At 54.7% G+C, this 27,300-nt stretch overlaps 1 protein-coding gene across 2 annotated transcripts in view; it reads right to left on the bottom strand.

Annotated features, from left to right (window-relative positions):
• Positions 1–27,300, bottom strand: part of PPP6R2 (protein phosphatase 6 regulatory subunit 2) — a 57,948-nt gene that overhangs the window by 22,637 nt on the left and 8,011 nt on the right. Inside the window, exons 2-7 of one of the 2 annotated variants that reach the window (XM_032688086.1) lie at positions 14,345–14,477; positions 7,359–7,604; positions 4,319–4,505; positions 3,539–3,676; positions 2,433–2,498; positions 1,385–1,497 (exon numbers count right to left, since the gene is read on the bottom strand). In XM_032688086.1, coding sequence (XP_032543977.1) covers positions 1,385–1,497; positions 2,433–2,498; positions 3,539–3,676; positions 4,319–4,505; positions 7,359–7,585 — 731 coding nt within the window. In that variant the 5' untranslated portion in view covers positions 7,586–7,604; positions 14,345–14,477. The remainder of the gene's footprint in view (positions 1–1,384; positions 1,498–2,432; positions 2,499–3,538; positions 3,677–4,318; positions 4,506–7,358; positions 7,605–14,344; positions 14,478–27,300) is intronic. The other variant, XM_032688087.1, reaches the window with a different exon arrangement.

Raw genomic sequence — 27,300 nt, 5'->3', positions numbered from 1 at the left:
CCTGGCCCAGGTTTCCCAGAGAAGCTGTGGCTGCCCCTGGATCCCTGGAAGTGTCCAAGGGCAGGTTGGATGGGGCTTGGAGCAACCTGGGCCGGTGGAAGGTGTCCCTGCCCATGGCAGAGAGATGATCTTTAAGGTCCCTGCCCACCCAAACCATCCTGGAACTCCATGAAAATCCAACCCTGTGCTATTTTGCCAGGACAGGATTATGTCTATGGCACAAAGATCTGCCCCATTCCTGCAGGTGCAGCAAAGGAAATGAAGCATTTAAGGAAGAGCAGCAGGTCCTGGCAGGGGCAGAGCTCCATGTCAAGCCCAGAAAGGTCCTGGTGGCTTCCCAGTGCTTGTGTGCAGCAGGATCCACATCCCATTCCCACCCACCCACACTGGCTCCTGTGCCAGGGATGCCCTCACAGTCCTGTAGGAACTGAGAGCTCTGAATGAGGAGGAAACACCAGCACTGGCACAGGGACTGAGGAGCTCTGGGTGGACACAAACACGTCCAGGGGGAGTTGGAAGCCCCAGCTGCAGCTGCTCTGCTGTTCATTGCATGGCTCCTTTCAGCCCTTCCCTGTCACAATGTCCCCTCCAGGCCTGGAAGAGCCTGGTTTTGGTTTAAATCTCATGGAGAATCTCCAGGAAAATTTTAGGTTTGAAGCAAATACAAGAAGCAGAAAAGAGGGTACATAAATAATTTAGATGTACATTACAAAGAGCAAAGAAACAACACCAAGGGAAGGGAGCAAAGCAGGAAAATCAACGCCTGTGGTGCACGGCTCACACTGGATGTTATCTAGGATATCACGGAGTTATGGAATGCTTTGGGTGGGAAGGGACCTCAGAGACACCCAGTGCCACCCCTGCCATGGGCAGGGACACCTTCCATCGGCCCAGGTTGCTCCAAGTCCCATCCAACCTGGCCTTGGACACTTCCAGGGATCCAGCTTCTCTGGGCAACCTGGGCCAGGGCCTCCCCACCCTCCCAGCCAGCAATTCCTTCCCAATATCCAACCTAAATTTCCCCTCTTTCAGTTTGAACCCATTCCCCCTTGTCCTGGCACTCCAGTTCCTGATGGAGTCCCTTTCCACTTCCCTGCAGCCCTTTCAGACCCTGAAGGTGCTGTGAGGTCTCACAACCTGCTGCTCTCCAGGCTGAACACCCCGACTCTCCCAGCCTGAAATCCCTTGGCTTTTGCCTCATATTGCACCCAGCCAGGAATTCTGGGCTCCCTGACCCCCCTCTCCTGCCTTCAGAGGGAGCCACGAAGCCCCACACCTAAGAGGGGTCGTTCAGAGCACCCCCCTGGCTGGCACAGGAGCTGTGCCAAGCCGGACAGAGCCCGTGTGCCCGGAGCGATCCCGGAGGGAACAGCCGGGTACTCACGATTCCAGTGCTGTGAGAAGGGGATCCGGCTCTGGGGCGTCCTGGAGCTGTGTGCTCTGGTCCCTGCTCAGCCTGATGATGTCACACAGGGTCTGGGAAGCGTTGGATTGCCTCTGGAACAAGGACACGGAGCAGGGTCAGGGGAAACGGAGCTGAGCTGGGAGTGCAACAACACGGGTCAATCCCAGCTTTTCCCACCACACTGAAGGAGACTCATCTGTTAGGTACAACCTTGATTAGAACACTAACAGATCACAGAACTGAACAGGAGATTGGCCTAACTTAACCATTAACTGCAGGTCAGGAGCTGAAATGAAGGTTCTTTCTAATCTCCCTCCTCAGCTCCATCAACCTGCACATTCCCAACACAGACATTCCATTTTTCCTCCTCCCTGCTCAGGTTTCCCGCCGGAAGAAAAAGAAACGCTTTGATAAAACCCTTTACAACTTAATTATTGTGGATTCAAAGGCTTTGCAGGGCTACTTTGAGGGATTAATCCTCTCGTTCTGGCCATCAATCAAAGCCTCTCTGGAGCTGCTGACAGCTCTGCTCCAGCACACACATCCACCAGGCACTGCCCAGTTTTGCTCCCAGAGGTGTAACTTTGGCTGGGATGAGCTGAGGGAATCAGGGTTGGCACTGCCACTTTTTCAGGGCTCGGAGAACTCATCTTGCAGATTTTAGGGCTGAATTCCTGTTTATGGGCTAAAAGACGTGAGAATCGCACAGTCTGGTCAGTTTGAAAAGATTTTCAATGAACAGCAGGTTCCTACTGGAAGCCAGTGAAGTTCTCACTGTCTGCAGGTTTGAGATGAACTGATGCAGCAGCAAAATGAACCAAGGAATTGGGAGTAAAAACCAGATTAAAACCAGATTAAAACCAAAACAAAGGGCTTTGGTGCTGAGCAAGAAGAGGACAGGACACTCTGAGGTCGTCCCTCAGCTCCTCCACAGGTCACCAGGACATCTCCAAAGGGACCTGGGAGTCTCCTGGACGGACCCTGCAGGACCCACCATCCCCAGAGCCAAGACCCTGGTCACACTCACGTCCTCGTCCTGGCTGGAATGGATCAGCTCCACGAGTCTCTGGATAATCTTCGCTTCATTGAGCCACTGGAGGGAAAGAAAATCCTGGTTTGATTTCCCAGAACTCGGAACAAGAGGAGCTTTGAGAAGCTTTTCAGGCTTTTCAGGAAGGGGAAGCCCTTCCTCCTCTCTCCTAATCCCAGCCACAGGCAGGACCCAAATTCCCCGAGCGCGGACAGGGATGGATTCTGATTTCCACCCTGCCATGGAACTAAAACCTAAATAACTCTGGGAACCATGGAATGGACCAGGGACAAACAGTGTCTCCTCTGGGCAGCATCACCACACTGATCAACACATTCTTCTCCCCCCAGTTCCTCCTCTTCCTGCTGTTCCCACTCAGTAATTCCTGACCTTCCAGATGCCACAACGCTGCTGTTGTACCTCGATCTTGCCCTCGGTGTAAACCATCCCTTATCTCCCCTTCCCAGCCCAGGCAAACCAGGAATGTCACCTCAAAACACTCCCTTCCCCTCCTCCTTCCCCAGCCTCCCCTACAAGCTCATCCTCATCCCCACCCAACTGTTCCAGGCCAACTGCTGGATGTGGCATCCCTCAGAACAACCACCCCAAAGCATTCCCAGCTGCTTTTGGAATAACTCACCTAACACTAAGGAAAAGGAAAAAGACTTTGGAGGTTTCTGCAATGACAGAATCTCGAACAATGGAATCATGGAATCACAGGATGGTTTGGTTTGGAATGGACTGTAAAGCTCATGGAATCATGGAATTGGTTGGGTTGGGCTGGGAGGGACCTCAAAGCTCATCCAGTGTCACCCCCTATCCACATATCCCACTAGCCCAGGTTGCTCCAAGCCCCATCCAACCTGGCCTTGGACACTTCCAAGGATCCAGGGGCAGCCACAGCTTCTCTGGGCAGCCTGTGCCAGGGCCTGTTCTCAGAATCAGTGACCCACAGGACTCTGGTTCCCCCCAGAGCCCCATTCCTGGCTGCAGAGCCCCAGGAGGGCAGTCCCAGCTCCAGAGGCACAGCCCAGGAGGGTAGTGCCAGCCCTGGTGGCACAGCCCAGCAGGGCAGTGCCAGCCCATCCCCAGCCCAGGCTCACGTTGAGCACGTCGTGCCGCAGCGCCGCGGGCTCCACGCAGCTGATGAGCCGCAGCAGCAGGTCCATCATGGCTGATGTGTCGATGTGCTTTAGCACCAGGCTGATGAATTTGTCCTTTTTCCTTAGAAACGCAATCACCTGGAAGGAAAGGAGCCCCCATCAGCTGCCAGCACCACACACAACTCCCTGGGTTCACCTCCTCGCCCCAACCCTGATCCCAACGGAGACGAGGTTGGGAACTCTCCAGAGAACGGGACAATAACGTTCTTATCTCATGGCAGGACTAAATAAAATCCTTTTAGCCAGCTTTTGTCTCCTCTGCACCACAAGGAAGCCCAAGGCCACAGAGTAAGAGCATCAAGTGGAGCTGGAGAATTGTCCTTTTCTCGCAGTCTATGACAGCCTTCATTTTAAAATCCAGTATTTAACTGGGATGTGCACGTTCCCAAATCCCTGCTCAGCCCATGCTTCCAGCACCCCTTTCATAGGGATGAGACTGAGGCTCTGATGACCCAAGGGTGCCTCAATATGCCTTAGTATGAAAAATAAACCTTCGGCTGTGGCATGGGAGTACCCCGACTGTGGCAGATCCCACCCCAAAGCTCTGGGAAGGTGTCTGCCTAAGCCAGCACCTCCCTCAAGTGAGGAATCCCAAGAACTTTTGGGAGCCTACATTTCAACTCCAACCTCTAAGCCGACTGTGAGCCCATCCCGAGCTCCCGGGGCAGCCCAGCCCCCCCAGGATCACCTGTGCCCCGGCAGGACAGAGCCCAGCACTACCTGCTCCGTTTTCCGGGCAATGAGGTTCCCGATAGTCTTACTGAAGAAACTGGCAAGCAAAGGGTTCAGGGGAGGCTCGTGATCCAGGAAGTCGTAGAGGATGTTGAGCAGAGTCTCGTCCCCGCCCAGCTTGTCGTTGATCTGCGGCACGTCCGAGGTGAGCAGCTCGCAGGCCGTGTTGGGGTACCTGCAACACAGAGCGCACACGCTGCGGCTCCAGAGGGAACTCCCCGGGAAACCTCCCCTTGGGGCAGCTCCTACTGAACATGTTCTTCCCTGGGAGGGTGGGCAGGCCGTGGCACAGAGTGCCCAGGGAAGCTGTGGCTGCCCCTGGATCCCTGGAAGTGTCCAAGGCCAGGCTGGAGCAACCTGGGCTGGTGGAAGGTGTCCCTGCCCATGGTAGGGTGGGACTGGATGGGCTTTAAGGTTCTTCCAACCCAAACCATCCCACAAGAGGATGATTCCTCTTGTGAGGATGTACTTTTACCTTCAAAGGGTCATTTGTTTCTAATCAAACCAGGTTTCTACATCAGTGTCCTTTTCAATCTTTGCAACGCAAGCTCTTCACCCACCATGAGCCACTAAAACATTCCCAGGCCAGCTGGAAGCTTTGCCCCCTTTCCCAGCACCATTCACTTCCCAACCAGGCTCCTTGTATTCATGTAGGTCCAGTCCTAAGAGTTCCAACCCCCCCCAAGCCCCCAGTGATGCTGTTTCTGTGCTCTTTGCTGCTCAGAGGACATGAAAGGTCAGGGCATTATGGTTACCATACACAGGGATTTACAGCATCACATTTCTCATTGCCCCCAAGGGGACATGGAGAGTCATTTCTCCTTCTTCTGGTTCATTGCTCCATGCAAAAGGCATCCACCATTCCTAAAAATCCATGTGTGGTGCTTCTCTGTGCACAGGGGAGAAATGAAACCTCTCCTTGTTCCTGCACGTTCTGTTCCTGCAGCCTTCACACCCCCAGGTCCTGATCCATCACCTCACCCTTCCCATTCAGGCACCTCGTCCCAGTGCTGCTGCTTTCCAGGCTGCAGGGAACTCACCTCACCTGACACTCACCCTCTGTCCCCCAGAGCACCCTCTGACACCCCGGGAGTTGTGCTCTCCCCACCCCGTGCTCTCAGTAGGTTCTGGGGACACCCACAACGTCACCAGTTCATTCCAAACAGCCACGACAGCTCCAAGAGTTCACGCTCTCCTTTCTTGCTCCAGGTCTCCCTCCAGGTGCTCAATTCCACACATTCTGCTTGGATGGGGCTTTACTGTGGAGTTTTGCTCTTTGTAGTTCCCTTCTGAACTTCAGGAACTTCCACCCCAGCCTCCCAAGAAGGAAGGATGTGATGATCCCCTTTCCCCAGCTCACACCATCCCGAGCCACACATCCTTCCAGACCTATCGAGTTTCTCCCCATTCCACCTCACAAACTTTCACAACCTTTTCTGAAGAGCCAAAACTGGGATTCCATCTGGATTTAGACAGAGTCCATTCTTACTGCTTGGCCTTTATTTATTCCAAAAGCTTCCCAGCTTCTAACAAGCTCAAACCCTCTCTGCCCTCTCCTGCCCCTCCCCAGGCTCTGGAAACGCTTCTGTGCCTTGTCTGCCCCAGAGACTGAAGTGCTTCCAAGAACTGCTCCATCAAGGTCAGCCACAGTGACCCAGAGGAATTTGCTCCTTGAAACCTCTGTCTCTGTCCCCACCTTCCCTGTTTCATTACAATCATGGAATCATGGAATGGTTTGGGTGGGAAGGGACCTCAAAGCCCATCTCATCCCATCCCCTGCCATGGGCAGGGACACCTTCCACTGGCCTGGGTTGCTCCAACCTGGCCTTGGACACTTCCAGGGATCCAGGGGCAGCCACAGATGCTCTGGGCAACCTGGGCCAGCCCCTCCCCACCCTCCCAGCCAGGAATTCCTTCCCAATATCCCATCTCTCCCTGCCCTCTGGCACTAGGAAGCCATTCCCTGTGTCCTGTCCCTCCAGGCCTTGTCCCCAGTCCCTCTCCAGCTCTCCTGGAGCCCCTTCAGGCCCTGCAAGGGGCTCTCAGCTCTCCCTGGAGCCTTCTCTTCTCCAGGGGAACCCCCCCAGCTCTCCCAGCCTGGCTCCAGAGCAGAGGGGCTCCAGCCCTGGCAGCAGCTCCGGGGCCTCCTCTGGACTCTCTCCAGCAGCTCCACGTCCTCCTGCTGTTGTTCCCAGGGCTGGAGCAGCTCTACAGGGGGGTCTCAAATTCACCTTTTACAGCAGGATCCTTGCAAAAGCAGCCATAGCATATTCCAGATTACTACAGGACATATTCCCTGGCATTCCCTCACCTGGAACAGTCACCTAATCACAGCTATCAACTGTCTCACCTGACAATAGACCCAAACATTCCCATTTCTGTGGGCTTTGAGCAATGGCCAACACTGACCCATTCCCACCAGGAAAAACCTGCCTGGATTTATTTATTTACAGTCAGAGCAACCCTTTATTTTTATATAAACTTAACAAAGACAAACAAACTTCCCAACTCCAAAATGTAAATATTCTGAAGTATACATTCAGCTAGAAGTGGATAAACACAAGCTGCTGTGAGAACCAAAGCCGTGTGAGGAGCTCAGAGCGCTCTGAGTGCAGCCAGGCCCTCTGGAGCTGTGATCCCTGAAACCAGCAGGGGCTGAATGTCCAGCACATTGAGAATATTACATTTTCCACTCACTTTACAGCTCACTTTCTTCTGGGGGTTTGAAAACCCATTGGCTTCAGAGATTTCTCCCTCTTGTGCTACAGTTCCAACAAAACCCTGCTCAAGGGGTTTTGGAGCCGCTGATTTTGAGTGAACAACAAGAGATATTTTTGTAAGACAAGCTCCATGTTAAACTGCTAAAAATAAAGCAGAAAGGGTCTGAAAATCCCCTACAAGCCCCAAAATGCTGTGAAACACCCCCAGTGCTCCCCCACTGAGGAGGTTACACCCCTGGCACTGGAGGAGAGGCCCAGGTGGAAGCCTGGGGATCTGTGGGGTGGGAGGGCAGGACCCCAATACCTACTTGAATCGGACCTTCTCGTCCATGTCCAGGGGGGGCTCATGGGTGATGAGGGTGACCAGCTGCTCCATGCAGTGCTGCTGGCACAGGAAGTCCAGCAGCCGGCGGTTCTGGGCCTTGCACTCCTGCAGGACGTCATCCTCGTCCATCAGCTCCTCCAGTGTCACATCCTCCTTGTCCAGCAGCTTGTCCACGTGCGACGTTGTGTTCAAATCAAACTTCCAGAACATGGTGATGGGACACGACTGGCTGGGAGGCAGAAAGGGACAGGTTAATGCTGCACCTCTGCTGCCCCTCACCGTGGAACTGTCAGGGCTGGAAAAGACCCCCGAGATCACCGAGCCCAACCACCACACACGGGCACCACCAACCCACTGCTCCAGTGCCACATCCACACCACTCTGAACACCTCCAGGATGGTGACTCTGCCACTGCCCTGAGCACTTCCCTCCAGGAACACTGACTGACAGGGGCTCTCCCTTCCAGCCACCAGAGCAGGGCCATGGAAAAGGCTGAACACCCCACCTTTTTCATTAGATTTTAAATATCTGGGTCCTTCACAGAGTAACTTTCACACTGAACCTTCAACTGAAGCACTTACAGGAACCATGGCATGAACACAGGAAAGAAACTTTTGAGTTCCTTTTACACCTGGAATCCTGGGGGCAGTTCTGGGCCCTCAGACAGGAGAGACCTGGAGGGGCTGGAGCGTGTGCAGGGAAGGGAAGGGAGCTGGGAAGGGGTTGGAGCAGCAGGAGGGGCTGAGGGAGCTGGGGGGGCTCATCCTGGAGCAAAGGAGGCTCAGGGGGGACCTTCTGGCTCTGCAAGTCCCTGCCAGGAGGGGGGAGCCGGGGGGGAGTCAAGCTCTTTTCTCAAAAAACAAGTAACAGGATCAGAGGAAATGGCCTCAAGTTGCACCAGGGGAGGGTCAGGTTGGGGCTGAGGAGGAATTTGTTGGTGGAAAGGGTGGTGAGGCCTTGGCAGGGGCTGCCCAGGGAGGTTTGGAGTGCCCATCCCTGGAGGTGTCCCAGGAAGGCCTGGCCGTGGCACTCAGTGCTCTGGGCTGGGGGCCAAGGTGGGGATGGGGCCCAGGGTGGATCCATGGGCTGGGAGGGCTTTTCCAACCTCAGGGATCCTGGGATTTCAGCAACTAAATTTTGGGGTTGGGAACAGCCATCGGAGTGTTCAACCTACGTGACACTGCAGTGACAGTGATGCTGTTGGGCTCGGTGTGTTCCTTACAAACTGTTCTTCAGATATTTTTAACTATCTCTGCTTGGTTATAAATTCACCAAGGGAAAATGTAGCATAAGAGGCCTTAAATGCAGAAGGTTTGGGTGCACAGTTAACCCAAATACATAAATATTCCCTACATATATGTGGAATCCACACGTAAATCTCACCTTTCAAATTTAAAACCATTATAAACCTGGCAATTCTACAGTTTTCCAAAACTTTTCATCCATCTCTAGGAAGAGCTCTCTGATCTTCCCTGGGCTGTCTGAGGCCCTGGCCCAGGGTGCCCAGAGAAGCTGTGGCTGCCCCTGGATCCCTGGAAGTGTCCCAGGCCAGGTTGGAGCAACCTGAGCTGGTGGAAGGTGTCCCTGCCCATGGCAGGGTGGCACTGGATGGGCTTTAAGGTCCCTCCAATCCAAACCATTCCATGAGTCCATGATTTTACCACCTGTACTCAGCTCCTCCCCTGTCCCCTTCCCCCTCAGCTCCCACCACAAACCCCCTCCCTCCATCTCCTCCCTCCCCACATTTCAGTTCCCTGCTCTGTGCAGCCAGACAGGCCCTGAGCTGCCCGAGGATCTGCAGGGATCAGCAGCTGTGAACAGCCCAAAATAAGCTTTCCAAAAGTGGTGGTTTCCTCATGGAGCTGCCATCCCTCAGCTCCAGCCTGGGGCCTGCCTGGGGTCCCAGCCATGGGGATATTCCAAACAATCCCTGGTACACAACTGCTCGAGTTTCACTTTCCCTCCTTAAACAAGAGGGAGAAGGAGCTGGAGCAGAGGATGAGAGCACGAGGATAAATGTGTCAGGGTCACACATTCCTGCTGCCCAAGATAACTCCGGCTATTTTGCTTCCCAAGCTGTTTCCAGCTCTTATATTTGGGGATAAAAGCACAATGTGCTCAGTGTGAGAGCTCCAGTGAGCCTTGTGCAGCCTGAAGCTCCCGGCAGCAGGAACAGCCCACCCAGCTCCCCCCGATCCGGGCAGAGCCGGGACCTCCCCGGCAGCAGGAGCCTGGATGGATCCACGGGAATTCATCCGGACTGCAGGGATCAGCATCCTTGTGGAAACACAGATCAGAGAAGGGCAGGGAGCAGCTCCACCTCCCAGCCAGCTGGAGATGCTGCTTGGATGGGACTGGAGGCCTTAATTATGGAATCATGGAATGGTTTGGTGGGAAGGGACCTTAAAGATCATCTCGTTCCACTGGAGAGAGACTATTACGAGGGATGGAGGGACAGGACACAGGGAATGGCTTCCCACTGCCAGAGGGCAGGGTTAGATGGGATATTAGAAGGAATTCTTCCCTGTGAGGGTGGGCAGGCCCTGGCCCAGGTTGCCCAGAGAAGCTGTGGCTGCCCCTGGATCCCTGGAAGTGTCCAAGGCCAGGTTGGAGCAACCTGGGCTGGTGGAAGGTGTCCCTGCCCATGGCAGGGTGGCACTGGGTGGGCTTTAAGGCCCCTTACCACCCAAACCATTCCAGGACTCCAGGATTCCATGATATCTGCCACATCTCAGGCCTCAGCACTTCAATTCAGGTCACTTTTGTCACCAGTAAATCAGAAATCTCTTTCCTTTTTCCAAGTGGACTCTCAAAGCCCTTCCAAGCTGCTCCTTTATCCCTGGAGTAACCAACGAAAGGAAAACCACGGTGGCTTCAGGAAACCAGTTTCCTCTGAGTACCTGCTGCCAGTGCTGGAGCTGAGCTGCTGCACACCAGCACTTCCCAGCCTGATCCCTGGAAATCAAACTGTGCCTCCAACCCCCCCTGTCTCCAACACTGCCCCACAGGGAGCTGTAACGCTGGAAGGAGCACAGAGGCTTTGCTCAAGGAGAACACACGAGGCCATCCCTGACTCTGTGGTTTGGGGCAGATGGTTAACAATGTAAAACTGGAAACAGTCCTCCAGGTGTGCTTCGAAAGATCATGGAATCCTGGAATGAGTTGGGTGGGAAGGGACCTCCCAGCCAGCAATTCCCTCCCCATATCCCATCTAACCCTGCCCTCCTTCAGTTCAAGCCCATCAGGGGACAGGAGGTTGCTGGAGGTGTGTTTGGGCCTCACCTGGATCAACCCCTCCGTGCCCTGGTGCAGCAGGACAAGTTTCTAACCCACACAGTTAATTCCTATTAATAATAAAATGGCAAGGTTGGGGTATTTAACTCGTCTGGGACAAGTAGGAAATATTTAATCTCCCTGTTCCGACACAGAATTCCAAGACTAACAGACTCTGCCTCCTCGGGGTTGGGTTTATTGTAATTCTTGCCAACAAAACACAAGCTGAGTTTACAAAATGTTCCAACGATTAAATTCACTTGCTGTTCAAAAACACCAACCAAGGGACCCCTTTTGCCACCTCTGCTCTGGGCAATTCTTTCTCCATCTGCTCAGGAGCCTGTTTTTCTATTTTATTTGTTAAATATTGTTGTTTTTATCCCACCTAGAGCCAGGCTGGTCCCTCCTCCCCGTGCCTGGAAAGCTCCTCAGCAGCAGAAAGGAAAAATATCCCCCTTTTACAGAGGATGTTCTGAGCCCAATGTGCTCCTTCTGGGTGCTGCAACAGGAGATTTGTCCTCCCATTGTTTATTTTCAATGCCTGAACTCTCAGCTTCCTGCTGAGCAGCCCCAGGGAATGGCCTGTTCCTGGTTCCCTGGGGTGATGGAGCACACCTGGCTTTCCAGACCCCTGGAACTCCCCGTGAGGACAGAGGGAAAGGAGATCAGGGCACTTGTTGCTCTGGGCTGGGTGACAAGGGGGGAATCGGGCACAGGTTGGGCTCAGTGCTCTGGGAGGCCTTTCCAGCCTCAGTGATTCCAGGATTCTGGGATTATCCAAGCTCTGTCCCAGTGTTATTTCTCCCAGGGTTATTCCCACAGGCAGTTTTGTGCCTCACTGGACACGGGCACAGACGAACACCCACAGCATTCCCGACCTCCCCAGTGCTCTCCAGGACCAAGAACAGTGAGCACTGAGGGCCAGGAATCCCCCCAGGAACTCCTCCTGGAAACTGGGAGGGAATCACCAGGATGGACTGATCTTTTATTTCAGCCTAGTCAAGCCCATTCCTGACAAAATCAAACATTTAATGTTTTCCACTTAGTTACTAAGTGGAAACACATGGAAATGCTGAGGGAAGGATGTTATCCTGCTTGTTCCCAAAAGGAGTTTCTGAATCCTTCTGACATTCCAGTGACATCCTTCCTGGTCTAAAAGCCCCCAGAGAGCCCCAGCTCCAGCAGCTCTGGCCCAGCTGAACACCCTGCCCAGCTCCCATCCCATTCAGCCTGGCCTCCAGCCTCCACAGACACACATTCCTGAGGGCAATTTTAACGCTACTGCTGGTTTTGGCCAGGTTTTAATACAAAATCTGCTCTGTTTCCTCTGTAAGAATAAGTAAGTTTAAGCTTTGCTACCCAAAGCAACAAAAGGACCCCAAAATGTGGAGAATTCTCCCCAGTTCCAGCGTGTGAGGAAGTTCTGAGCATGTCAGGTGGGGCCAGAGCCCCAGGAACACCCGGCTTTGTCCAAGAGCTTCCACCTTTAAACCCAGTTATCCAATAACCAACTGCAGGGAATAGAGTCTCACTTTACTGAACCTGCTGAACTTGAGCCCCAGATGAGCTTTTCCAGCAAACTGTTCCACAGCTGGAAAGCCCCCCAGGAAAGCACAGGTGGACAAGGCCAGGCCAGGCCATGGCTCAGCTGAATTCCCACCCAAGGGAATGGGAGTCTCCAAACAGCTTTAAAGCAACACTCACGAGCTTTTGTGACTCAGCAGCTGGTTAAAACATGGGAAATAAACCCAAACTGAGCTCAAAAATATACCAAGGCACAGGATGGTCCCAAATCAAGACTGTTCCATGGATTTATAAGTGGTCCCAGAAGGAAGATGAACAGCAGGGAGGTAACACTTGCTTGGACAGAAAACTTATTAGACTGAGCCTTCCAAAGCTGTCCCAATAACTGCAGGATAATCCCATGTTCAGAAGCAGCCAAAAGGATCATAGAATAAAATCATGGAATGGTTTGGGTTGGAAGGGGCCTCAAAGCCCATCCAGCACCACCCCTGCCATGGGCAGGGACACCTTCCACCAGCCCAGGTTGCTCCAAGCCCCGTCCAACCTGGCCTTGGACACTTCCAGGGATCCAGGGGCAGGTACAGCTTCTCTGTGCCAGGGCCTCTCCACCCTCCCAGCCAGGAATTGCTTCCCAATATCCCATCTAACCAACCCAATCTATGAATCTTTAATTCATAACCTATTCCCCTGGGAGAACCTGCTTTATGTAAAACTCTTCCCTTGGGAGCACTAGGAAAGCTTTTCCCAGGTAGATCACCCACAGGAAAATGCCCGAGCCAAGCAGCCCCCCTGCTGGCACTGGGAAGGATCCCGGTGCTCCCAGGACACCTCCAGAGAATCCTGAGGCAGCGAGTCCCCAAAGGAATTCCACAGTGCAGGAAAGGGCAGTTCCTCTAGTGTGCCTTCCACTGCTCTCTGGATGTTCCCAGTTCCTCCCTCAGGAACACCTGTGGGTAACCCCAGCTCACTCCCCTGCCCAGGGACAGCTGTGTCCCTTCCACAGGGCATTCCTGGAACAGCCTCGGGCAGAGCCAGGGCAGGAAGAAGAAGTTCCACCCTCTTCCCATCCATTCTGTACAGCAAATCAGAGCTCAGGTTTTGAGAGGCACTTCCCAGTCAAGTGAGGTTTTAGAGTAACCAGCCCAACATGCCCAACATGCCATGAATCCCAGAATCCCTGAGGTTGGAAAAGCCCTCCCAGCCCATGGATCCACCCTGGGCCCCATCCCCACCTTGGCCCCCAGCCCAGAGCACTGAGTGCCACGGCCAGGCCTTCCTGGGACACCTCCAGGGATGGGCACTCCAAACCTCCCTGGGCAGCCCCTGCCAAGGCCTGACCCCCTTTCCAGGAGGATGAACTCCACTGCACGTAACCAGCTCGGAGTCTCCTCAGCAGGACCATCCCTGTGACACCACAGCTCCCTCTCCAATGACTCCAGGTATTAAATATCCAGAGCAATCCCACAGGGAGCCACCAGAGCACATCCCACAGATCCCAGGGCATGTTGTTGTCACTGAGATTAAAAATGGTCATTAATAGGAAGCTCCACACACCCCATCCGTGTGTGCTGGGACCCCAAACCCCTGCCCTGGGCTGATCCCACAGGGATCGTGGGCAGCAGGGCAGGGGGGAATTCTGCCCCTCTGCCCCCTCAGCTGAGACCCCCCTGCAGAGCTGCTCCAGCCCTGGGAACAACAGCAGGAGGACGTGGAGCTGCTGGAGAGAGTCCAGAGGAGGCCCCGGAGCTGCTCCCAGGGCTGGAGCCCCTCTGCTCTGGAGCCAGGCTGGGAGAGCTGGGGGGGTTCCCCTGGAGAAGAGAAGGCTCCAGGGAGAGCTGAGAGCCCCTTGCAGGGCCTAAAGGGGCTCCAGGAGAGCTGGAGAGGGACTGGGGACAAGGCCTGGAGGGACAGGACACAGGGAATGGCTTCCCAGTGCCAGAGGGCAGGGTCAGATGGGATATTGGGAAGGAATTGCTGGCTGGGAGGGTGGGGAGGCCCTGGCCCAGGTTGCCCACGGAAGCTGTGGCTGCCCCTGGATCCCTGGAAGTGTCCAAGGGGCTTGGAGCAACCTGGGCTGGTGGAAGGTGTCCCTGCCCGTGGCAGGGAAATGATCTGTAAGGTCCCTTCCCACCCAAACCATTCCATGACAGAAGCAAAGGCAGATGTTCATACCTTCAGTAGAAGTTATTTCAAACGTCAGATCTTCTCCACGGACAGAGACACATTTGGGTCACAGTTCCTGGAATATGCCCAGCTTCAGAAAATGGTTTCCATCCAGTGCAAATTCCTTCTCAAGCTTCCAATCCTGGAAAATATTTTTAAAAGTTACCATTAACCAAAGGTACCCGAGGGCCAAGGATTTTTATCTGTCTCCCCTACGAAAACTTCCACAGAACCTTTTAGCCCAAAGAAAAACCAGAGCAAGACCGTAGGGGATGATCCCCCCTCCAAATCCCCCATGATCCTCCCCCTTATCCCAGTGAGCCCCTCCTGCAGCACTGGGAAACGGGAACTGCCCAGCCCTGCCAGTGTCCAAGGCCAGGCTGGATGGGCTTGGAGCAACCTGGGACAGTGGAAGGTGATTCACAAGAGAGCCAAGCTCAGCTCAGCCCACTGAGCTCCCCCAGCACTGCAGAGCTGGGTTTAACCACGAATCCAGGAATTCCTGCTGAGCTGTGGGGATACAACCCAACAGAAAAAGCCCAGCAGCCAGCCCCTACATGGGAGAGAAGTAAAATATACTGTAAATGTAAATGTGTTGCCTCAGCCTCTAATCAGTGATTGCTTAACTGCAGGTACAACACTCACCAAAACTGAGCTCACCAACCTGGAGACTCTTGATGGGTTTATTGCATTTAAAGTCTTTTGATGCCTTTTCCCCCACCATTTGTACCATAAAGTCTTTCCTCACAGAATCCCAGAATCCCAGAGGCTGGAAAAGCCCTCCCAGCCCATGGATCCACCCTGGGCCCCATCCCCACCTTGGCCCCCAGCCCAGAGCACTCAGTGCCACGGCCAGGCCTTCCTGGGACACCTCCAGGGATGGGCACTCCAAACCTCCCTGGGCAGCCCCTGCCAAGGCCTCACCACCCTTTCCACCAACAAATTCCTCCTCAGCCCCAACCTGACCCTCCCCTGGCCCAGCCTGAGGCCTCTTGTCCTGTCCCTGTTCCCAGGAGCAGAGCCCAACCCCTTTGGGGGTCACTGACTCCAACCCTGCCCTGAGCAGGGACACCTTCCCCAAGGAGCTCATCCACCACTCCCTGCTGAGCCCCAAACACTGGGAGAGCAGTAAAATCCTACAGATCCCTGGCTTCAGTGGACACTGAACATTGGGAGAGCAGTAAAATCCTACAGATCCCTGGCTTCAGTGGACACTGAACATTGGGAGAGCAGTAAAATCCTACAGATCCCTGGCTTCAGTGGACACTGAACTTTGGGAGAGCAGTAAAATCCTACAGATCCCTGGCTTCAGTGGACACTGAACATTGGGAGAGCAGTAAAATCCTACAGATCCCTGGCTTCAGTGGACACTGAACTTTGGGAGAGCAGTAAAATCCTACAGATCCCTGGCTTCAGTGGACACTGAACTTTGGGAGAGCTCCAGGCTGCAGCTGGAAGGGCCATGGGAGAACACACAGAAATCCTCAGCCTGGACAGAACAATCTGCTGAGGGCAGAGGGAGGAATGAGGGGGTTGGAAGGGAGAGCTTCCCTTGTTCTTCCAAGTCAGCTTTGCATCCCACAGGCATGGAATCAAGGAATGGTTTGGGGGGAAGGGACCTTAAAGCCCATCTCATTCCCACCCCTGCCATGGGCAGGGACACCTTCCACTGTCCCAGGTTGCTCCAAGGCCCGTCCAACCTGGCCTGGGACACTTCCAGGGATCCAGGGGCAGGAGTTTACAGGGATACAGTTTAGTTCTAAGCCATGATGAAACCAAAGTGTGTTGCAGATTTCCCACACATCTCTGTTCCAACACCCCATGAGCAGAGCCCACCTTCCCCACCACAGGCCTTAGGACAGCATCATTCCAAGGTATTCCACAGCCTTTTCGTGGAATCCACTCAGGCAACAAGGAGAGCTCCTTAACCAGCAGCCTAAAACCCATTCTAAACCCCTCCAGTGCCTTTGGAAGAGCACAACAGATCAGCACAACAGAGCCCTCCTCAGAGAAGATCCTCTCCAGGCACAGCAAGAGAGGAACAGGACTCCTGCCTTCCCTGCACATTCCAGTGGTACCTCCCAGCAGGGAGCAGTGGGATGGAAGTGTATGGAAAAGGACACACACGGATGAAAAGGAGCTATTTTTAATGAAATTTAAAGTCTTCCCACTGCCTTAGTTACTTTAACAGGGTTGATCAGAAATACCAAACCAGATGAACTAAATTCAACCTTTTATATAAGTTATAATGTCCCTCAAGATTTTACTAATAAAGGAAGAATTTCAGTTCTTTGAATTAAGGGAAAAAAGCCTTTCCCAGGGTACCTGCAATGCAACCAAAGAGTCTGACACGGGACCAGGAACAACCATTAATGATTCTCTGAGCAGTCTGACCTCCACTTGGAGATATTCTGGGATACATTCAGTCTCTTCCCACCTGCTTTAAGAGTGACCACAACAAAAATTACAGAATCCCAGGATCCCAGAGGCTGGAAAAGCCCTCCCAGCCCATGGATCCACCCTGTGCCCCATCCCCACCTTGGCCCCAGCCCAGAGCACTGAGTGCCACGGCCAGGCCTTCCTGGGACACCTCCAGGGATGGGCACTCCAAACCTCCCTGGGCAGCCCCTGCCAGTGCTATTTAAAGGGAAAAATCCCATCCCAGTCTAGAGCAGCCAACCTTCCCAGCTTCTCCTCTCCAGCACAAGTGAGAGGTGCCAGGAACGTGGAAGACAACCCAGAAATTCTCCCATTTTTGGGGTTTACACCATCAACACTCACATGGAGTTTCTGAAGTTGTGTTGTCCTGAGATCACCAACTCTCTCCTAACCCTACTTCTCCCTGCCAGGAATTCAGGGATAAAGGGGTGGAATGGCTGTAAAATGACTGAGGCACTGCACCAACCCTCAGCCAGAACTGCCAAGTTACACAGACATCAAATGACCCAGATGGTCACTGCAGACCCATTCCAGTCCCCAAAACCCTGCACCCTGCTCCTTCCCCCACACAGCTCCAGGATCACCGGGATATGTTTGCTCCTTTCCCCTTCCTCATTTCCAGGAAATAAAGGAAGAAAGAAAGAAAGATCCTTCCACCAACTTTCTGAAAGTTACTTACTCCCATGTAAGTTAAATATTGCCACAGTCCCGGGTCTGACAGCAAATACACACCAACCCAAACAAACTGCTGGAGCAGGTCCAGAGAACATGGGCATGATCAGAGGGATTGGCATCTCTGCTCTGGGAGAGCTGGGGGGTTCCCCTGGAGAAGAGAAGGCTCCAGGGAGAGCTGAGAGCCTCTGGTAGGGCCTGAAGGGGCTCCAGGAGAGCTGGAGAGGGACTGGGGACAAGGCATGGAGGGACAGGACACAGGGAATGCCCATGGGCAGGGACACCTTCCACCAGCCCAGGTTGCTCCAAGCCCCATCCAACCTGCCCTTGGACACTTCCAGGGATCCAGGGGCAGCCACAGCTTCTCTGGGCAACCTGTTCCACGGCCTCCCCACCCTCCCAGCAGCAATTCCTTCCCAATATCCCACCTAACCCTGCCCTCTGGCAGTTTTTTGGAATCCCTGTTCCCTCCCAGTGGAGGAGCAGCTCCCTGTCCCTCTCTCCCTGGTGCTGGTGGCTGTTCCCAGTGCCTGTGGCTCACCCCTCACACTCCACACACACAGGCCTCGTGGCAAACACTGGGTTCAACACATCTTTATCAACTCAGGTTCACAGTGACAGCAAATTTCTTCTCCTCCCCATGTGGACATTTGCAAAATGAGATGCAAATCATGAGATCCCTGGAATGATCCTGGTAACTGAAGAGGGAACTGAGGCAGGCACTATTTTAAACTCTTGGCCAAGCTCTGGGAATGTCTTTCACAGGAGCTGACCCGGCACAGAACCAGCACGTGGTGGTGACAGAGCTTGATCCAAACCCTTTCCAATCTGCATGGAGCTGTGTCAGGGCAGGGTCAGGCGGGATCTCAGGACAAGGTCCTTCCCCCAGAGGGTGGTTGGCACTGCCCAGGCTCCCCAGGGCAGTGGGCACAGCCCCAAGGCTGCCAGAGCTCCAGGAGGGTTTGGACAATGCTCTCAGGGACAGGGTGGGATTGTTGGGGTGTCTGTGCAGGGCCAGGAGTTGGATAAATGATCCCTGTGGGTCCCTTGAGGCTCAGTACATTCCATGATTCCAAGTCCAACCCAGGATGAATGTGAAGCTGTCGTGGATCTTTGACTGGACAATGAAACCCACAGAAGGTCCATCCCAAGGTCAGGCAGCCCTGGACAAGGAAAGGCAGCTGAGGACTCTCCAGTGCTGTTATTTATGGCCATGAACTGCCCAAACCCGCAAGGACAGGGCTCTAGTGCCAAATGGGCTGGTGGGAAGGAAGCTGGAGTCTCCAGTACATCACTGGGGGGGGATGGAAGGTCCCAGGTGTCCCAGTGAGGCCCAGTGACTCCCAGGGCAGGGGCCAGTGTCACCCCAAGCCACTGTGCAGCTGGTGCCAGTGCAGCCCAGGGCTGTGCCTGCTCCCAGCCCTCCTGGAAGGCAGCCCTCAGCCATTCTCAGACCTGTCAAGCCACTCAAACGAAACAAGGCGAGGAGCGTTGCCAGGTTTGTACATAACACCACGCTCCAACCTCCCAGCAGCTTACAGCTCCTGTATTTTTATCCCTGAGCTCTTCCCAAGAAATTGGATCATTTGGGTTATCGAGATTTTTCGACTGCACCATTTCGGTTGCCTAAAAAGGGCCCAACTTTCCAGGAGAGAGAAGTAAACACCCTCCAAAATTCAGAGCACGCTATAAATGTCTCAAGTCATCCCTGACAAGAGTCTGCAGGCACATCTCAAAGTCTTCCTGCTGGAGAAGGGAGACAGAGATTCACCATCCTGGAGAAATTCAGGAGGAATTTGTTGGTGGAAAGGGTGGTGAGGCCTTGGCAGGGGCTGCCCAGGGAGGTTTGGAGTGCCCATCCCTGGAGGTGTCCCAGGAAGGCCTGGCCGTGGCACTCAGTGCTCTGGGCTGGGGGCCAAGGGGGGGATGGGGCCCAGGGTGGATCCATGGGCTGGGAGGGCTTTTCCAACCTCAGGGGTTCTGGGGTTCTGGGATTCAGTCTGTCAGGGGAAGGGAATCAAGAGCTATGGAATTATTTTAGAGCTCACTCTCAGCCCCCTCAGGCTCCTGCCTTGCACTCCCCAGGAACACACTCTCGGTTGCTGCTTCCAAGATGAAACAACACTGAGAGAGAATGTCCTCATTCACCTTCTAACACAGCCAGGATTAAATCCTAGATCTGCGTGGATTCCTCTTCCATTCACAAGAGGCTTGAAGGACCCAGAAGGGGGAAGGACACCCTTCCTCTGTAAATAAAAACTGGAGCTCAGGGCCAGGCTGGATGGGGCTTGGATAACCCGGGATAGTGGAAGGTGTCCCTGCCCATGGCACTGGATCAGCTCTAATGTCCTTCCCAACCCCAGCCAGCCTGGGATTCCAGGATTCCATGAAAGCAGCCCCTCTGTTCCCAAATCAACACCACGCCACGAGCCCCCCTCACTGGAACAGCCATGGGATACAGGGAGGGACAGGGGGATTCCAGGGGTTCTCCACCCGAATGCAGCCCCAGGACCCCCTCAGAACTCACAGCACAGCAGTGAAGCGACTCCTTTAACCCCAGAAGTGTCCATAACTCCACTGTCACTCATCACTGAGCTCTCTGCTCCCTGCCCTCACTCCTTTGCTCGTTCCCTTTTAACATCCCTGCCCAAAAGGCAGAGCAGGACACGCTGGAGGCCTCGGAGGCAGCCACGACCCCAGCAGATGTTCCCAACCCCAGGCAGGATCTGCAGCCCACTGGACACCAAACTCTCGTGATCTCAGCTATTTCTGCCAAGCACATCAAAGCCTCAAGAACATCAAACCCAGCAATGAATGAGAGCCTTTATTCCCTCCCACAGCCCAGTGTATAAAATTATCAATTGCCTCTGTTGTACACAGTGAGCTTTGGAGTTAGTTATTAAATTAGTTCCGGGATAATTTCAATACCCAAAACCTTAAACTTTGCATCTGATACCGGGTTTCAGTCTTAGTAAAAAAAATGGACTTAGTACATCATTATTATATTACTTTATCTTCCTTCCACAGCCTCAAAGCCTCGGAACCTTCAGAGGTGAATGGTGAAAGGGTCACGAGTTTGTTTTGTGCAGGTCAAAGATGCAACTCTGGGCAGGACAAACCAAAACTGAGCATTTTTTGCCTGTCAGCCACTCGCAGAGCAGGAGGTCACCAAAGCCTTGGTGAAGGGCAGAATGGCTTCCCAAGGGCTTCTGCAGTGGAAAGAGCTCCCTCGAGGGGCAGCTCCAATCCCTGCTCTGGGGAGCAGGGCCAGGACCCAGGGAAGGGCTGGAGCTGTGCCAGGGCAGGGTCAGGCTGGATCTCAGGGAAAGGTTCTTCCCCCAGAGGGGGGTCGGGCACTGACCAGGGAAGAGGTCACAGCACCAGAGCTCAGGGAGCGTTTGCACAACTCAGGGCCAGGGTGGGACTGTTGGGGTGTCTGAGCAGGGCCAGCACTTGGATGGATGATCCTGTGGGTCCCTTCCCACTCAGGACATTCCATGGTGAGGGCAGCCCTGCACTCCAGCACAGACCATTCCATGGTGAGGGCAGCCCTGCACTCCAGCACAGACCAGTCCATGGTGAGGGCAGCCCTGCACTCCAGCACAGACCATTCCATGGTGAGAGCAGCCCTGCACTCCAGCACAGACCATTCCATGGTGAGGGCAGCCCTGCACTCCAGCACAGGACACTCCAGGGGTGAGGGCAGCCCTGCACTCCAGCACAGACCAGTCCATGGTGAGGGTAGCCCTGCACTCCAGCACTGGACATTCCATGGTGAGAGCAGCCCTGCACTCCAGCACAGACCAGTCCATGGTGAGGGCAGCCCTGCACTCCAGCACAGACCAGTCCATGGTGAGGGCAGCCCTGCACTCCAGCACAGCACCCGCTGCTGCCTTCCCAGCTCCAGAGGGAAGGACAGGTCCCCCCTGCCAGAGCCACCTCCGGAGCAAGGGAAGGGCAGCCCTGGCTGTTGGGGTAGGGCAGCACTGGATCCAGTCTGGGTGCTCAGGCACAGACACACCTCCCACAGGGGCACAGCGCTGCCATCCAGCCCATGGGCACCCCAGCAGGCTCCTCTCCCCCAGCCCTGCCTCGGGACTCGCTTCCCCTCAGGATCAGAAACACTCAGAGCACATCCCTGCCCCAAATCCACCCTCCAGGGAGGGTGAACAGCCCCTGAGTGCCCCACACAGGGCACTGGTGTCGCTCCATGGCCACAGTGAGTGTGTGGGGATGGAGAACATGGAACAGAGGGATCTGTTCACCCTCAGTGGTAACACAGCCCCAGAGCTGTGTGCACTGCAGCACCCCAGGATCCCTGAGGTTGGAAAAGCCCTCCCAGCCCATGGATCCACCCTGGGCCCCATCCCCACCTTGGCCCCCAGCCCAGAGCACTGAGTGCCATGGCCAGGCCTTCCTGGGACACCTCCAGGGATGGGCACTCCAAACCTCCCTGGGCAGCCCCTGCCAAGGCCTCACCACCCTTTCCACCAACAAATTCCTCCTCAGCCCCAACCTGACCCTCCCCTGGCCCAGCCTGAGGCCGTTTCCCCTTGGCCTGTCCCTTGTTCCCTGGCAGCAGAGCCCGACCCCCCCCGGCTCCCCCCTCCTGGCAGGGACTTGCAGAGCCAGAAGGTCCCCCCTGAGCCTCCTTTGCTCCAGGATGAGCCCCCCCAGCTCCCTCAGCCCCTCCTGCTGCTCCAGACCCTTCCCAGCTCCCTTCCCTTCCCTGCACACGCTCCAGCCCCTCCAGGTCTCTCCTGTCTGAGGGCCCAGAGCTGCCCCCGGGATTCCAGGGGGGCCTCCCCAGTTCCCAGCACAGGGACAATCCCTGCCCTGGGCCTGTGCCCACGCTGGGGCTGCCACAGCCCCGGGGCCATTGGCCTCCTGCCCCCCTGGGCACAGCTGGGCTCACGTCCAGCCGCTGCCACCAGCACCCCCAGGGCCTTTTCCAGCTTTCCAGCCCCTCTGCCCCAGCCTGGAGCGTTCCTGGGGTTGGGGTGACCCAAGGGCAGGACCCGGCACTTGGCCTGGTTGACCTGCATCCCACTGGCCTCGGCCCATGGATCCCATGGATTCCATGGATCCAGCCTGTCCAGCTCCCTCTGCAGAGCTTCTACCCTCCAGCAGACCCACATCCCCCCCAGCGTGGTGCCATCCTGCACTCCCTGCACAGAGCAGGACCTGTGGTGCTGCCCACATGGAAAGGGGCTCCTTTGGCTTTTCTTTCCCTGAAAAGCTGCCGTGGGCCAACCCATTCTGAAGGCCTGTGAGCTGTAGGAATGTGCACCCAAAACGAAGAGCTACTTCTGATTCTTGTTGGCTTCTGAGGTTCCCTAATAAAGAGATGGTATCAAGAAGTGCTTTGTTTTGATGATCAACCTTATCCTCACCCAGTATCTCGTTAAACAGCCTCCTAATTGCTGCCCTACCCCATGCTAAGGACAGAATTTGCAAAGCTTCTTGATTTAAATGTGACTTTTTTAATTAACTGCAACACACCCAGACACTGGAGAAACCACAGCGCTTCAGAAGATGCAGGAAAAAGCTGCAGAAAAAGATCCCAAATATCCTGGGAATGGAGTGGCAGAAAAAGGCCTTTTTTACCCAGCCAGTCAGAAGCACATGGAGCTGAGCTCATCCCAAAAATTCAGCTCCACAGACTGCCAGGCTCACGCCAGCAGTGAGGGCAGAGCGACCCCCCAGTCTGTGCCGTGCATTTCCCCAGTGCTGTGACAAGGTGAGCACTTCCAGCTGCTCCCCACGGAAGGGAAGCCCAGCAGCAGCCCCAGGGAGCCCCGGGGGGGTTTCTGTGCCTCACATTAAACATTAACCTCCGAGGGCAGCATTTGCAACCCCATTTGAATATTAAACAGGCAAAACAAAGTCCCGGGGTGCCCTGAGCGCTGATTTACAGCCCTTGCAGGACCCGAGGCTCCTCCTCCCCTTCCCTGCCAGGACCAACAGCACTTTGATGCCACTCAGGGCTGTTTACTACGGCTTGTTTAAGCAACAAGTTTCGTTTCTTTCCTGGATCACCGCAGCTGAACCCTTCAGAAATAATGGATCCCAAAGCCCAGGCTTGGGTTTACTGGGATTCACCAGCGTTTCCCCAAAATCCCAGTCTGACAAGTTGCTCTCCACACCGAGCTACCGACCTTGGACATTTTAATTTTTGCTGCCCACACAGAATGAGGCAAAATTCCAAAAGCAGCATCTTTCTGCTCAGAATAATGGGCAGCGAAGCAGCAGCATTTGCAAACTGAGATTTCCTGCTGCGCTCCAGTGAAGATCAAGAGCTGCACGTTCCAGATACACCTTTTTTATCAGCACCACGGCCCCAAAGGAGCAAGAAAAACAACTGTTTGTGGTCCTTTCATGGTCCTTTGTTCAAGTTCAAAGCTTCCCAAGTGCTTTTGTGTCTCAACCCACACTAGAACAGCCCGACCTGTCGTACACTGCAGTTTTAACCAGAATATTCCAAAGCTGCCCTGTTCTCCCACCCAGCCAACACACAAACGAGGCCCCAGTGAACCAGAGCCTTAAACCTGGGATTAAACAAAGTGCAGGAACCTTCCAGGACACTGCAGACACAGGCCACACAAAGCTGTAGGAGTTCCACAGTTAAAACACATATTAGGACACTCCAGAAGTATCCCAGGATCCCTGGGGTTGGAAAAGCCCTCCCAGCCCATGGATCCACCCTGGGCCCCATCCCCACCTTGGCCCCCAGCCCAGAGCACTCAGTGCCACGGCCAGGCCTTCCTGGGACACCTCCAGGGATGGGCACTCCAAACCTCCAGTGCCTGACAACCCCTCCCATGAAGAGATTCCTCCCCCTTGACCCAATTCCTCGGCACTGGGCGAAACACCTTCTCCATGACAAGGGACCACCAGCCTGTTTTCCCTGTGTGGCACCACTTAAACTGTATTTATGGACAAGCTCCATCCGTAAAACACCCTGAAAGGAAGACAATCCTTGGGAAATCTCAGACCCACCCTCGGGAGTTCCGTGGGTTTTACCTGGACAAAGAAACATCAAAGCTCAGGTAGCTCTTGAAAAAAACCAGCACGACGTGCTCCTGATTTCAGGCCACATTTTGCTGTGTATTTAAACCTGCACTGCTGGAAAAAAATGGTTTTCCTTTTCCAGGCAGTATTAGCAGGGAAAAAAATAAATCAGCTGGATCATTCCCCCAGAGTGGTTCCCAACATCGTTGCCCAAATGCTGTGCCAACAAGGAGGGAGGGCAGGGAAGGGCTGAAGGAAGAGCAGGAAGGGGACAACGTTCCAGCAGCAGATCCAGCTGAAATGCCCATCCAACCACGGCCTGGAGCACTGGTTCCAAGAACTCATTCCCACTGTGACTGAAGTCCCTTAGTCTTAACCAAAACCCCTCACAAAGGGCATGGAATCTGTACAGTGAGGATTTCAAATCACCCAGAAGGAGGACATTTATCTTTCCGAGCTTAACAGGGAATTCCAGGGATTGTATTAACTTTGGGAAAATAAATTAACATCAGCCTTGCACAAAAGATCATCGAGAGTTGTCCTGATCATGGAATTATGGAATGATTTGGGTGGGGCTTGGAGCAACCTGGGCCAGTGGGAGGTGTCCCTGCCCGTGGCAGGGGTGGCACTGGATGGGCTTTGGGGTCCCTTTTCCCACCCAAACCATTGCAGGACTCTCTGAGTGCCCATCAGGAGTTCAAACCAGCCAACACACAGGAACTGTGGGGATCCCCTCCAGCAACAACTGCCTCTCAAGCATTAAAACCTGAACCCATCAGTCAGCAAAACACTGTTCCTTTTATCCGGGGCCTTCGAGATCCTCCTGTTGCTCCAAACACTGGCTCTGCTGGTTGGTTGTTGGTGATTCCACCTGCTTTTCCCAAAATAACATATTCCTGAGCAGGGCACAGTCCAGCAGCTCTAAACAAACCAGGATTACGCAACGAGACCTTCCCCACATGGCAAAAGCCTCCCGTGACCACCAGTGAGTCCCTTTCACTTCCCTGCTCCTCGTTAAGGCTCCAGCACTGATCCAACCCCCCAGGACACACAAAACATCTCCTGAAACTAAAAATAACTACATAGTTTTGTTCTTGGGAACTTCCAGGTATTTGAGCAAACAGCACGTAGAAGCTTGAAGAATCCCAGGATCCCTGAGGTTGGAAAAGCCCTCCCAGCCCATGGATCCACCCTGGGCCCCATCCCCACCTTGGCCCCCAGCCCAGAGCACTCAGTGCCACGGCCAGGCCTTCCTGGGACACCTCCAGGGATGGGCACTCCAAACCTCCCTGGGCAGCCCCTGCCAAGGCCTCACCACCCTTTCCACCAACAAATTCCTCCTGACATCCAAAATCCACCAACGAAAAATGAAATTGAAGTGGTGATTTTTTTTTTTCTGCAAGACACAACATTCCTTAGCAGAGGAAAGGAAAACAGAGGGAGAACCAGGAGTGGGGAGGCCACAGACCCACTGGAAAGCACCCCCACATCAACACTGATGCCCCGTAACAGTTAATTTATGAGTTAGCTCAGGCCCGGGGTGACAGAAGCCACAGGAAAACAGCAGCAATGAAACGAGCTGCCTGTTTTGCAAGAGGAAGCGGCGGGTTCGGTGTAACATCCACGGAACACACAGTCCCTCCTGGCACCGCATCCCCAAACACCCCAGCCACGCCGGGCATCCTCGGGCCCTGTCATAGCTCTGTGAACTCCTCTGCTGCCTCACCCCTGAGCCTTCACAGCCCTCAGTCCCACCAAGGACAAGGAAACAACTGCCTGCACCAGTGAGAAACCTCTCCTCAGCCTCGGGGCCTCTCCGTGACAAACCCCCTGTGCTGCCCCACCGAGCTGACAGAGCAGCCATCACCCAACCTGCATGGTCCCAACACACAGCTCCTCCTCTGGCTCACACCTCTTCCCAGAATCATGGAATCATGGAATGGGTTGGGTGGGAAGGGACCTTAAAGCCCATCCAGTGCCACCCCCTGCTGTGGGCAGGGACACCTTCCACCAGCCCAGGTTGCTCCAGCCTGGCCTTGGACACTTCCAGGGATCCAGGGGCAGCCACAGCTTCTCTGGGAAACCTGGGCCAGGGCCTCCCCACCCTCCCAGCCAGCAATTCCTTCCCAATATCCCATCTAACTCTGCCCTCTGGCAGTGGGAAGCCATTCCCTGTGTCCTGTCCCTCCTTGTCCCCAGTCCCTCTCCAGCTCTCCTGGAGCCCCTTTAGGCCCTGCCAGGGGCTCTCAGCTCTCCCTGGAGCCTTCTCTTCTCCAGGGGAACCCCCCCAGCTCTCCCAGCCTGGCTCCAGAGGGAAGATGCTCCTGTCCCCTAATCAGCTTGGTGGCCTCCTCTGGACCTGCTCCCACAGCTCCATGTCCTTCTGCAGTTGGGAGCCCCAGAGCTGTGCCCAGTAACCCCTCAAACAGTTCTGGAAAACCAACTGTGCAGGACAACAACTCCAGTCTGGTTTAATGCTTTGGTCTTACAGAGGTGCCTGCACGATCCCAAACCCTTCACAGCCCTGCTTCCAGCTGCAAACTCATCCAGCAGCCACGGGCCATCCCCCAGCAGAGCCCAGGGCACGTGGCAAAGCACAGCCAGTGTCTCCCCACCCCACAGTCCTGGAGGCTGAGCAGAGCTCCCAGCCCATGGAGCCCCAGCTGCTGGCTCGTGCCCCCGGCCCAGGTGAGCAGGTCCCTGTCACAGCCCTGCCCTGAGAGTGGCTCCTGCTCCCGGAGCCGTGTCTCCTAATGGGGAGATATTTATACTGTGGATGACTAATCCCAATTAGTCACCCAGACTCCCTTTGCAGGAGGGGAGAAGCGAGCACTTCTCCAGCA

This window comes from Chiroxiphia lanceolata, chromosome 5 (genome assembly GCF_009829145.1).
Source record: "Chiroxiphia lanceolata isolate bChiLan1 chromosome 5, bChiLan1.pri, whole genome shotgun sequence".
Classification (NCBI taxonomy): Eukaryota; Metazoa; Chordata; class Aves; order Passeriformes; family Pipridae; genus Chiroxiphia; species Chiroxiphia lanceolata.
Note: the sequence above shows the minus strand (reverse complement) of the source record. Positions and strands in the feature narration are given on the sequence as shown.